Source organism: Jaculus jaculus, chromosome 13, assembly GCF_020740685.1.
Source record: "Jaculus jaculus isolate mJacJac1 chromosome 13, mJacJac1.mat.Y.cur, whole genome shotgun sequence".
NCBI classification, from domain to species: Eukaryota; Metazoa; Chordata; class Mammalia; order Rodentia; family Dipodidae; genus Jaculus; species Jaculus jaculus.
This window is the reverse complement of record NC_059114.1, coordinates 70,356,962-70,370,459: the sequence shown is the minus strand read 5'-3', so window position 1 is coordinate 70,370,459 and position 13,498 is coordinate 70,356,962. Positions and strand designations below refer to the sequence as shown.

Below are 13,498 nucleotides of genomic sequence, written 5' to 3'. Positions count from 1 at the left end.
TGGACTAGTTATCTAATCACTCTATACTTTGAGTTTAGTTTGGTTTTGATATTGATAACAGTTGATGCCAACAAGGGTCTTCATTTTTTTCCTCTAATAAAGATTTATATATAGATTAAAATATTGGTAATTTGTTTTTAGTAATCAGTGGTTGTAAGTTAGCATGTGACCTCTTTATATGGACAAATGAGAAAGAAAGGGAAGGTATTATAGCTCTAGTTTTAAATTCTGTTTCATTTAATGGATATATTTCAATAATTTTTTTTTTAAATTATTGGTATAGTACCTTCTATTAGGGATCTGAAAAATGTTTGCAGCCATTACTTCTTAGATCCTGAAAACATCCCTTTGAGGTAGGTGGGTGGTAAATATTATTGTCCCCATTTTACAGATGGAGAATTGAGGCACAGAGAGATTGTGTGACTGACCCAAAGTCACACTACAAGTCAGTGGTGGAGCCAGGAATAGAACCCAAGACTCCTGACTCCTAATCCACTCCCCTAGCCACTAGGCCCTGCTCCCTCCTCAAGGTTTCCTCTTGTGTGAAATTCTCCTTTGAAATGCAATTTCTTGTTTTTAATTCATGGGGAAAAGAAGTGCCTGCTCTAATACTTCTCTAGGTAAGGCCACCAGCATATTCTTCCAGTCATTTTAAGTTTTAATTTTGAAATAAGGAGCTCTTTATATAATTTAACATTTTCATTATGTTGTATTTACTTTCAGTAGGAATATATAAAGAGATTATTTTTTCCTTTTTCTTAGGATTTGCCTTTATACAGCATCCAAGTCTAATGTTTGAGCAAGAAGTGAAGAATCTGTATAATAATATTTTATCTGATAAGAACTCCTCAGTAAATTTAAAAATACAAGTGTTAAAAAACCTCCAGACTTACCTTCAAGAAGAAGACACACGAATGCAGCAGGCAGACAGAGACTGTAAGTATAAATACACTTTCACACTTCACGTTGCAGCTACAGTTGTGATGTTCTATTATAATACATTTTTAACTTAGATACATAAAGTTCCTTATCTAGGAGGAGTTTAGTAAAGTAAGGGTCTTTAGGCTAATGTCCATAATAGTCTTTGGGGGGGGGTATCTTTTTTTTTTTTTTTTGAGGTAGGGTCTCACTCTCAAATATTATTCTTAAACATCCTAAAATAATTGTAAAATAATTGTAAATTTTTAGGTGTATATATATGAACATTTACATTTGGGGGGGGAAGAAATTACAGCTCATACTGAGTTCTCCAAAAGGCCTTTGACCCGGGCTGGAGAGATGGCTTAGCGGTTAAGCGCTTGCCTGTGAAGCCTAAGGACCCTGGTTCGAGGCTCGATTCCCCAGGTCCCACGTTAGCCAGATGCACAAGGGGGCGCACGCGTCTGGAGTTCGTTTGCAGTGGCTGGAGGCCCTGGCGCGCCCATTCTCTCTGTTTCTCTGCCTCTTCCTCTCTCTGTCTATCGCTCTCAAATAAATAAATAAAATAAAATAAAATTTAAAAAAAAGGCCTTTGACCCATCTGGGGAGTGGGGATTGAAAACCACTGAAATTGCACACTAGTACTTTGTGATTATAGGCCATGGCCTGAGTTGGAGTCATTGGTAAGTTAATGTGCTTTTCATGTGCTTACCCTTTGCTTCCTTTGGTAGGGAAGAAAGTTGCAAAGCAAGAAGACTTAAAAGAGATGGGTGATGTTTCCTCAGGGATGAGTAGTTCCATCATGCAGCTTTACCTCAAACAGGTGCTTGAGGCCTTTTTTCACACCCAGTCAAGTGTTCGCCACTTTGCCCTAAATGTCATAGCACTGACTCTAAATCAAGGTCTTATTCATCCAGTTCAGGTAAGCAAGTTTTATATAGCAGTTTTTATTAAGAGAGCCAGACTGTAACCTGATAACATTGTGGTTAGATAAAAAGAAGTAATTCTTCATTCCTTTTAATTAAATCTTTTTTTTATATATACAGTTTCAAACTGTTGGATTTAAATGTTCCTCCTGCATCGGCCTCCTGACTTGTGTTACACTCATGAGAATCTAATTTGAGGGCAAGAGTGCTTTTAATACTGTCTCCCAGGCACAAAGTGGCCATGGCACTAATGACCCCATGGTGGCTGATGCTGCTTACCAAGTCCTGCATAATAGGAGGGAAAAATGATGACATCAAAATAGAAGAGAGACTACTAAGAAGGGATTTGATAGAGGGCGAATAAGGGAAAGGAAAAGAGAAGGTGGTGGGAGAGGATTATGATCATGGTATAATGTCTGTATATATGGAATTTGTCAATAAAAGGTTTAAAAATACCCAAAAAAATCTAATTTGGACTTCTTAGGTTATCATTACTGCAAAATACCTATATATTTATAAACAAAGTGGATTTCTCGTGGTAGAATATGTACTCAAGTCCTTTTTCCTGTTTAGAGATGCTGAATTTATTTTAGTCCATTTTTGCTCTGAACCGTAAGATCCAACAATATGTAGTGTCAGAATTAGAAGTAAGTTTAAGGGCTAGAGAGATGGCTTAGCAGTTCAGCACTTGCCTGTAAAGCGTAAGGACCCCAGTTCGAGGCTCCATTCCCCAGGACCCACATTAGCCAGATGCACAAGGGGGTGCACTGTTCATTTGCAGTGGCTGGAAGCCCTGATGCACCCATTCTCTCCCTCTCCCTCCCCCCCTCGCGCGCGCTCTCAAATAAGTAAGTAAAATAAAAAACAAAAAATTTAGAAGTAAATTTAAGAGTATATTTGCTCAACAGGGTAAATTTTGTTTTTGTACAGAACAGTTAATTCCATAATCTGAGTTCAGTTTTTGCCATTTTCAGGTGGCAAGATGCTAAAGTTTTGTGATACAATAAAATGATAAAGGGCTGGGGCTGTAGATCAGTGGTATAGTGCTTGCCTACCATATGTAGACCATGGCTTTGACACCAGCGCCATAAAAGAAAGAGGGGCCAGAAATTATGTGTGGTACAGGTATATTAGTACTCCTGAGTATTGACAGCCAGTGTTGATAATACTACTATGTAGTATCTGGTCTGGAGAGATGACTTACGGGTTAAAAAGGCTTGCTTGCAAAGCCTGCCAGGCCAGCATCAATGCCCCAGTACCCATGTAAAGTCAAATGCACAAAGTGGTGCTTGAGTTTTGCAACAGCAAGGGGCCCTGACAGGTGTTCTCACTCTTGTTTTCTCCCCTCTTGTTCTGGTTGTCTCTCTTCCCCTCCCTCCAATAAACACACGTGTGTGTAAGAGAGAGCGAGTGCTGGTGGTCAGGAGAGTGCCATATGTTAAAAGGTGATTTTATACAATTGTAGGCTCACCTTTTTCTCGCATTTTCTGCTGTATATACTTAAAGCACACTGGCAGAGATTTGACCTGTTCTTCATCACTCAGAATATGACCATTAAAATCATTTTACATCGTGCAGAAATATATTTTGAAACTCACATTTTTCAAATACTTGGGAATCTGTGATATAGGTGCTTTTATTATTACCATTATTAATACAGGTTGAGAATTCTCTGAGATACTTGGGACCAGGAATGTTTCAGATTTTAGAATATGTGTGTTCTGAAATATTTGTGTAGATTTTGGCAGTTAAGCAGCCCTATCTGAAAATCCAAAGTGCTCCAAAGCCCAAGACCTTTTTTATGTTGGTTCTCAAAAAGTTTCAAATTTCAGATTTTTGGTATATAGATGATCAATTAATACCTGTTTTTTGAAACTTTTGAAGCCAGATGTGGTGACACACATGCAGTCTAGTGCTTTGTTCAGTAGTTCAAGGCCAGCCTAGAAAATCCATGCTTTAAAAATAGTAAACAAAGGTGCTAGGCAGGCACTCCTCCCCTAAGCCACACATCCAGCCTTTGTTGTTTTGAATCACAATTGACATGTGTCGATCTGCCTTGAACTCAGTATCCTCCTGCTTCTACCTTGCAAGTATTGGGATTATGTGTGTTCACCACTATACGTAATAAAACAAAACCACAGAAAACCCCCACATAAAAAAGAAGGGATTCACTGGAGGGGATATTTGGGACAGGAGAAAAGAAGGTAGTATGAGGGTACTATGATCATGTTACATTGTCTGAGTATAGGAGGTTGTCAATATAAAGATTTTTGTTGTTGTTGTTGTTGTTTTTTTGAGGTAGGGTTTCACTCTGGTCCAGGCTGACCTGGAATTCACTATGGAGTCTCAGGGTGACCTCGAACTCACGGTGATCCTCCTACCTCTGCCTCCCGAGTGCTGGGATTAAAGGCGTGCGCCACCACGCCCGGCTAATAAAAAGATTTTTTAAAACTTTAAAAATAACTTTGTATTCTAAGAGCCACAGGGTGGGTAGGTAGAAATAGTTTGAGGCATAGCCCCCCCCCACCCCGAGACCCTAATTACCCCACAGAACACCATGAACCCTACCGAGGAGTACCGTCAGGGAAATGGGGTGATAGACATTATAACATATGTAAAAAAAAAGTGTGTGTGTGTGTGTGTGTATGTGTGTGTGTGTGAATGAAGGTAATAGAGGGGGGATTATGATTATAATACATTGTATACGCACACCTTTAATCCCAGCACTTGGAAGGCAGAGGTAGGAAGATCACCGTTAGTTCAAGGCCGCCCTGAGACTACACAATGAATTCTAAGTCAGCCTGGCCTAGAGCAAGACCTTACCTCCAAAAAAGTAAAAGAAAAAAACATTGTATACGTGTATGAAAATTGTCAATAAAAGGTTTAAAAAAAAAAGCTGGGTGTGTTGGTACACACCTTTAACCCCAGCACTTGGGAGGCAGAGGTAGGAGGACTACAATGAATTTTTAGACTGGCCTGAGATTGCAGTGTGAATTCCTGGTCATCCTGGGCTAGAATGAGACCCTGCCTCAATTAAAAAGTTAAAAAAGAGCCGGGCGTGGTGGCGCTCACCTTTAATCCCAGCACTCGGGAGGTAGAGGTAGGAGGATTGCAGTGAGTTCAAGGCCACCCTGAGACTTAGTAGTGAATTCCAGGCCATCCTGTGCTAGAGTCAAACCCTACCTTGGAAAAAAAAAAAAAAAACACTTGTAAAATACACAAAGAAGCGGCGGCAGTTGGTACAACAGATTCCTTTATGTTCATCTCCAGTAACCATTTGTTAACATTTTGCCAACTTTACCACTCTTTTTTTTAATTTTTATTTATTTGTTTGTGCATGTGTAGTGCTTGCACCAGGTCTCTTGTCATTGCAAATGATCAACAGGTGCTTGCGCCACTTTTTGCATCCAGGTTTTCATGGGTAGGTAGGGATTAACCCCAGCTGGTCAGGCTTTACAAGCAGATACTTTTATTGTTAGGCCGTCTACCTAGACCCTTTACCTCTCTTTTTACATCTACCTTTCTTTTAAAGCATTTGTCAGTAAATTTCACACTATGAATTTTTTAACCTCCGAAGCTTGAACTTATTTTTTTCAGAAAAGGGACACTGTCTTTCAGAACCATAATAATAATTTAATTTATATAATTCATGTAATACAACCTAATATATTACCCTTTTCAAAATTTACTAGGTAAAGGAGTAATATTCTTTTTCTATTTTTTGATATGTATATATGTATGTATATGTGTGTGTGTGTGTGTATATGTATATGTATGTATATACATATATATTTTTTTACATTGGTTATAGTTTCTTGTTTTGATTTGGTTTGGTTTTTGAGACAGGGTCTCAATATGTATCTCAGGCCGGCCGAGAATCTGTCATGTAGCCTTGGACTTGTCACAGTCTTCCTGCATTAGCCTGCTTAGTACTGAGATTATAGGCATGACCACCATGTCAAACTTGTCAGTAACATTTTTTTTACATGTGTATATAGTATGTATGCATATGTTCTCATCATGTATGCGTGCATGTGGAGGACAGAGGTTGATGTTGGGTGTCTTTCTTAACCACTTTCCACTTGAACCAGAGCTGGCTGATTTGGCTGGTCTAGCTAGGCAGTTTGCCACAGGAATCCATCCCACCTCTACCTCCTGAGCACTGGGGTTGTAGGTGGGTGCCATACCCACCTGACATGAACATGAGCTCTGAGCAGACAAACTCTGGTCTTCATTCTTTGTAGACATTTGTTGTTTCCTGGTATAGACTGTAACCCATGACCACCCTATTGATTTAATTGCTGTCTGGATTTTAAAGGTTTTTTTTTTTTTAAGTACTTTATTCATTTGAGAGAGAGGAAGAGGCAGAGAGAATGGGCACGCTAGGGCCTCCAGCCACTGAAAACGAATACCCCTGTGCATCTGGCTTACATGGGTCCTAGGGAATTGAATCGGGGTCCTTAGACTTTGCAGGCAAACGCCTTAACCACTAAGCCATTTCCCCAGCCCTAAAGTTGTTTTATACTTGTTTTTCTAGTCGTCTTACTGATTCATTGATCTGAATCAGCTTCATGTAACAGAGTAATAGTTAACAGGTACTTATTAACTTTAGAAGTACAATGACAGGATTGGAAATAGAGCCCATGGTAGAGCTGTTTTTTAAAAAAATATATTTATTTATTTACTTGCAAGAGAGAAAGAAGCAGAGAGAGGGAAAGAGAGAGCATTGCCACATACACACATGCCAGGGCCTGTAGCCACTGCAAACAAACTCCAGATGCATGGGCCATCTTGGGCATCTGGCTTACGTGGGTACTGGGGAATTGAACCCTGGTCCTTATTTAGGCTAAGCCATCTCTCCAGTCCATTCTCCCCACACACACACACACAAGTACAGTGAATGTAACTATATCTACTGTCTGATCCTACTAAAATCAGCTTCATGGGGGAAACTATATTTTCCTAGCTTTGTATGTAAGACATTACTTTTCACTTGATGTTATCTTCACAAAACAAATGCTGACACACAAGAATTTTTGGTTTATACATTTATTGTACACTATAAATCATAATATTAAATGGCTAGTCCTATCTTGAAAATATTTTATGTTTAGAGAAACTTAATATATGGGGTGGAGAGATGGCTAGGCACTTACTTGCTTGCAAAGTATGCTGGCCTGGGTTCAATTCCCCAGTACCCATGTAAAACCAGAGGAGCACATGCATTTGGAATTCATTTGCAGCCCCAGGAGATCTGGGCACCCCCATTTTCCCTCTCCTTGCAAATAAATAGATAAATAAATATTTAAAGTAATAGCTGGATGTGGTGGTGCACGCCTTTAATCCCAGCACTCAGGAGGCAAAGGTAGGAGGATTGATGTGAGTTTGAGGCCAGCCTCTTAGACTACATAGTGAATTCCAAGTTAACCTGGGCTAGAGAGAGGGTTCAGTGATTAAGGCGTTTGCCTGTAAAGGCAAAGGACATCAGTCTGATTCCCCAGGAACCAGGTAAGCCAGATGCACAAGGGGTGCATGGAGTAGTTTGTTTGCAGTAGCTGGGGGCCCTGGCACACCCATATTCATATTCTCTCTCCCTCTCCCTCTTTCTCACTCTCTTAAATAAATAAAACTTTAAAAACAAAAATAAATAAAATAAATTTTGTTGAAATTTTTCAACCTCATACATCAGTATTTCTAATGATTTTTCTTAACTAAGTTAAATTGAAAGAGTATCACACTTAAAAGACTCAACTAAAACAGCATTTCTAGCAAAGCTTATAATGCTAAATGTATATATCCTAAATACCTAACTTTTTTAAATTTTTACTTATTTTCACATGTGTGAGGGGGTATGTGCATGTGCACCCCAAGCTCTCTTGCCACTGCAGATGAGTTTGTGTCTGGCTTTATGTGGGTGATTGGGGAATTGAACCCCCCCCCCCCCAGGCTGTCAGGCTTTGCAGGCAAGCACCTTTAACTACTGAGCTATCTCTGCAGCCCTTATAATAAGTTTTGACATGTCAAGATACACAAAGACTTTTCACTGCTGTAGTATCTTATAATTTTTTTTTCCCTCCCAGTGTGTCCCCTATTTAATTGCTATGGGCACAGACCCAGAACCTGCTATGCGGAACAAGGCTGATCAGCAGCTCGTGGAAATAGACAAAAAGTATGCTGGATTCATTCATGTAGGTATTTAAAGTAGATAACCTAATATAAATGTCTTTCTCTAGTAGACCACTTCTTTGTCCTTCCTACAGGTCATTATTCTAGAGTGCTTGCTTAGTACTCTTCTTAATTTACAACTAAGATTATTCCCCCCCAAACTTTCAACTAAGTTTTATTCTTACTTAAAGTTAACTCTAAGATGGGCCAAGTCCAGCAAGCCCTGTGGATTAAGTCAGGAAGCTCTGCTTTGACTTTGGCAGCAATGACGTCTAGACCTGTTTTTTTTTTTGCGGGGGGGGGGGGTTTCTATGCAATAAGAGGATTTCAATAGATGATCTCTTATGCACCAAAACTTCATTCTGTGATATAATTATTTTAAATAGGAAAACCAAATAAGGAACTTACATGAAGTGTAATGTTCAGGTATACTTTGAATGTGATTCTTAATTGCTCAGATGATAATGAGGCCTTTATTGATTTCAGATGAAAGCAGTGGCTGGCATGAAGATGTCTTATCAGGTACAACAGGCAATCAACACGTGCCTGAAAGATCCCGTGAGAGGTTTCAGACAAGATGAGTCCTCAAGTGCTTTGTGTTCACACCTGTACTCCATGATCCGTGGCAATCGCCAACACAGACGAGCCTTTCTGATTTCATTACTCAACCTCTTTGATGACACAGCAGTAAGCATAAAAACTTACTATTTTAAGAAAATGTTCTTGAATTTTATGTCTAGATTGGTCCCTACTTTTAAATATTAGCATTTTCACATTTTCACAAATGTTACTGACTGTATTAGATGTTTCCTTTAATCTGCTTTTACTTACAAGATATAATGTTTCGTGAAGAAGTAAAGTGTAATTGTTCTTCCCTACAAACTATTTTGAACAATTTGATAACACTTCCTATAAGTGTATTGTTAAGTGAGCCTCATTGTTGAGCTATCACTTTGGGAATAGATTACATGCGTGCATAAAAGCATAGAATACACGCATGCATGCACACAAGATTATTTTATCTCATTTCTGTAGGATTCAAATATTGTTAGAGAGTATTCCATCTTGGTGGCTGAGATCCCCAGCTTTTGATGTTGATTTTCTTAGTGAATGAAATTACAGTTATATGTAGTTAAAACTTTCACACTTAGCTGGGCGTGGCGGCCTACACCTTTAATCCCAGCACTCGGGAGGCAGAGATAGGAAGATTTCCATGAGTTCAAGGCCACCCTGAGACTACAGAATGAATTCCAGGTCAGCCTGAGCTAGGGTGAGACCCTACCTGAAAAAAAAAAAAAAAAAAAAAAAAACTTGACACATTGGTATTATGCCAGTTGCAGTGTTCAGGGTCGCTGGCCAGGAAAACAAAATCATATTCTTTAAGTTTACCTTTTTACTTATTCATTCATTGCACACAAATATTTATTCAGCACCTTTATGGTGCCAACCATATGCGAGATTAGAGGGGAAAACATTAAAGAAGTGGTGAAAAAATAGCACAGCAGGTAAGAATACTTGCCGTGCAAGCGTGAGAGCCTGAGAAGATGGAAAAATCACATCAGTAGCTCCAGTGGCGGGGAGGGGCGAACACGAAGAATTGCTAGGGCTTGCTAGCAAAAAACAGCACTTCTTGACTAAGAGATTCTGTCTCAAGGAAATAAGCAGATGAGCAGTAGAGGAAGACACCCAGCCTTCTCTGCTCTCCACATGCATGCACATGGGGCACATGCACCTGCACGCAGCACATAGACCACACATACATAACCACACAGTGTACAGACCAGTCTGTTTGGAATATGTAGAGAGCAGCTTTTGTTTTTGTTTTTGTTTTTTTTCTGAGGTAGGGTCTCCTCTAGCCCAGGCTGATCTGGAACTTTCTCTGTAGTCCCAGGCTAGCCTCAAACTCGCAAGTTCTGGGATTAAAGGTGTGTGCCACCACACCCAGCCTAGAGCAGCTTTCAGTGAACAATGTGAGCATTTTTTTTTTCTTCTTTTAATCATTTGTAAGCTTGACAGAGATTTTCCTATAAGAAATCAAAATTACATTACCAGAGTGCAGATAAGTTACTCGACTTGTTCTTTTTGTTTTTATTTTTATTTTGTTTTATTTTGTTTGTTTGTTTTTCAAGGTAGAGTCTCACTCTAGCCCAGGCTGACCTGGAATTCACTATGTAGTCTCAGGGTCTCCTCGAACTCACGGCAATCCTCCTACCTCTGCCTCCTGAGTACTGGGATTAAAGGTGCGCGCCACCACACCTGGCTTAGACTTGTTCTTTTTGAAGTATTGCATGAAAATCTTTAATATATGATCTGGCAGATATATATCACAAACATATGTTTCAGAAATGTCTGAAAAACAATCTTTCAGCACCATTATATCACCATCATTACTCAGCTTTCATATGTGTAGGACACTGAGACAGGTATAAAATAATGTGATATCGTGCTCTTGTCCTCAGTATTTTACCTTCCGTTATAAGGGTAGTCTGAAAATAGGAAATAAGTAAATGTCTGGTTTACATTGATGTTGCTCCAACAAAAGAAGAAACAAAATAATAGAGTATGATTTGGATCTTGTATAGAGGAGAAAGGAAGATACTCAAGGCAAGGATAAAAACATGACTAAAAATATGAATAGGCATGGTGGGGCACACCTTTAATCCCAGCACTCAGGAGGCACAGGTAGGAGCATCGCTGTGAGTTCAAGACCAGCCTCAGACTACATAGTGAATCCCAGGTCAGCCTGGACTAGAGCAAGACCTTACCTTGAAAAATCAAATGTGTGTGTACATTATATATAGACGTGTGTGTGTGTATGTACACACACACACACACATATGAGTAAGAATATATGGGAGGGCTAGAGAGGTGGCTCAGCAGTTAAGGCACTTGCATGCAAAACCTAACAACCCAAGTTAGATTTCCCCAGGATCCACGTGACTCCAGATGCCCAAGGTAGCACATGCATCTGGAGTTCTTTTGCAGTGGCTAGAGGTCCTGGTGCCCTCATATTCATTCTCCCTCTTTCCCTCCCCTGCTTTCTGCCAGGTGTGGTGGTACACATCTTTTTAAGTCCAACACTCAGGAGGCAGAGGTAAGAGGATCACTGTGAGTTCAAAGCCAGCCTGAGACTACACAGTGAATTCCCAGTCAGCCTATAATGAGATCCTACCTCAAAAAAAGAAAAAAGAAAAGAAAAAAAAGAATATATAGAGCTGGGTGTGGTGCCACACGCCTTTAATCCCACCACTCAGGAGGCAGAGGTAGGAGGATTGCCATGAGTTCAAGGCCATCCTGAGACTACATAGTGAATTCCAGGTCAGCCTGGGCTAGAGCAAGACCCTACCTCCAAAAAAAGAATATATGGCATATTAGTAACTAGATTGCCATCTGACTGGACAGTTGATTACTTCCTGAAAATACCAACAATAGAATGTAGGGTAAGTGCCAAAGAGCGTTTTTAGGAACTCAAGAGAGTTCTCTTTTTTTTTTAATATTTTTATTTATTTATTTGAGAGAATGGGCACACCAGAGCCTCTTGTCAGTGCAAACAAGCTGCAGACGTAAGCACCACATTGTGTATCTGGCTTTATGTAAGTACTGGGGAGTTAAACCCAGGCTGGCAGGCTTTGTTACAAGCAAGTGCCTTTAATCACTGAGCCATCTCCCCAGCCAAGGAACTTGGGTTTTTCAGCATTGTGTTTACAATAGAGGTCATAAAGAAGTGATCTAGTATGATGAAAGTAGGAAGTAAAAGAATGGAAAGGAAGGGAGGGAGGGAGGGAGGAACATTTTAAGGATGGACAAGACTATATGAGAATAAACAAAGAAAGGGTAGATACAATGTTTTTGTCCTGTACACCTAAATGAATAATGTGCCTGTTGTCAAAGGCAGTTTGAAAAGTTGATTTGAGCCGGGCATGGTGGCACATGTCTTCAATCCCAGCACTGGGGAGACAGAGGTAGGAGGATCCCTATGAGTTTGAGGCCAGCCTGGGACTACAGAGTGTGTTCCAGGTCAGCCTGAACTAAGAGTAAGACTCTACCTTGAAAACAAATAAACAAAAAAATGTTGATTTGAGAAGGACATGGTAAGGGAGCATTCAAAGAAGTAAGATATAAGACAAAGAGTGGCTTAAATTACCAAGAAAGTTGATATTAAAAGCCAGGCGTGGTGGCACATGCCTTTAATCCCAGCACTCGGGAGGCAGAGGTAGAAGGGTAGGAGGATCGCCATGAGTTCAAGGCCACCCAGGGTGAATTCCAGGTCAGCCTGGGCTAGATTAAGACCCTACCTCGAAAAAAATAAATAAATCAGCAGCAGCAGTTTGGTATTGAAGAAGGCACAGAGAAGGATTTCATGTTCCAACTTGGGAGCATTTTCAGTAAGAAAAATGTCTATGGATGGATGAGCCCTTCAAAGTTGCTCATGCCTGTGATCCCACTCAGGAGGCCGAGGCAGATCATGAATTTAAGGCCAGCCTGGTCTACATAGTAAGTTCCAAACCAGCCTGATCTACAAAGGGATGCTCTGATTCAAAGAAAACTAAGTAAATAAGTTTATGGATGGAGTAAAGTTCTATGTATGCATTTCTTCAACTATGAGATACAAGTAGTGAAACAAAAAATACTGGGAGCTAGAAAGATGGCTTCACGGTTAAAGCACTTGTCTGCAAAGCCAAAGGACCCAGATTTGATTCTCCAGGACCCATGTAAGCCAGTTGCACAGGGTGACACATGTGTCTGGGGTTTGTTTACAGTGCCTGGAGGCCCTAATGCGCCCATTCTCTCCCTGTCTACCTGTTTCTTCCCCCCCCCCAATAAGTTAAAATAATAATACTGAGTCTCATTAATAGCAGATTCATTCTGTCTATCCTATAGGCTTTTTGTTGTCTGTACAGCAGAGAAAGGTAGAGGTGGGAGTGAGCTGCTGTTACTGTTATGGCTGCTGGTGTGACTTTTCTGTACATGCTTTAAAGGAATTTGAATAATAACATATTTTCCAGCTTGCTTTTTATTTGGAGGAGAATAAGGTCTCACTGTGTTGCCCAGACTGGTCTTTAACTCCTTCCCTCCTGCCTTTGCCTCTCAAGTACTGGAATTATAGGCATGTTGCCACTGTCCCACTTAAGTTTCTGCTTAAGTTCATTTTTCTTAAAGCCAACAAACAGTAATAACCATTATGTTCTTACATTTTGTATACTTCATAGTTTCTTTAGTGTGAAACTCATAGCACTTCACAATAACTCTTCACATTTCTAAATTTTGCATACAGGGGACACTGACAAAGGTTTTATTAGTACATGAATTTGGAGGGGCATTAAACCCACTTACTAGTACTATAATGACCAAATTTTTGAGAGCTAAATAGTAACTGTGTGTAACTGTCTCTATAAGGGTTAAGCTCTACAATGATGTAATTGTGAATTCATATGTATACTTTCTGATATGGTATGGATTTATCATAAACTTCTCATGATGCTCTGTAA

At 39.9% G+C, this 13,498-nt stretch overlaps 1 protein-coding gene across 1 annotated transcript in view; it reads left to right on the top strand.

Annotated features, from left to right (window-relative positions):
• Nipbl (NIPBL cohesin loading factor) overlaps positions 1-13,380 on the top strand; it is a 175,198-nt gene extending 161,818 nt beyond the window's left edge. Inside the window, exons 39-43 of the mRNA XM_045132157.1 lie at positions 763-936; positions 1,650-1,840; positions 7,925-8,032; positions 8,496-8,696; positions 13,285-13,380. Of these exons, the coding sequence (XP_044988092.1) occupies positions 763-936; positions 1,650-1,840; positions 7,925-8,032; positions 8,496-8,696; positions 13,285-13,380 (770 nt within the window). The remainder of the gene's footprint in view (positions 1-762; positions 937-1,649; positions 1,841-7,924; positions 8,033-8,495; positions 8,697-13,284) is intronic.
• Positions 13,381-13,498: the final 118 nt, after the last annotated feature.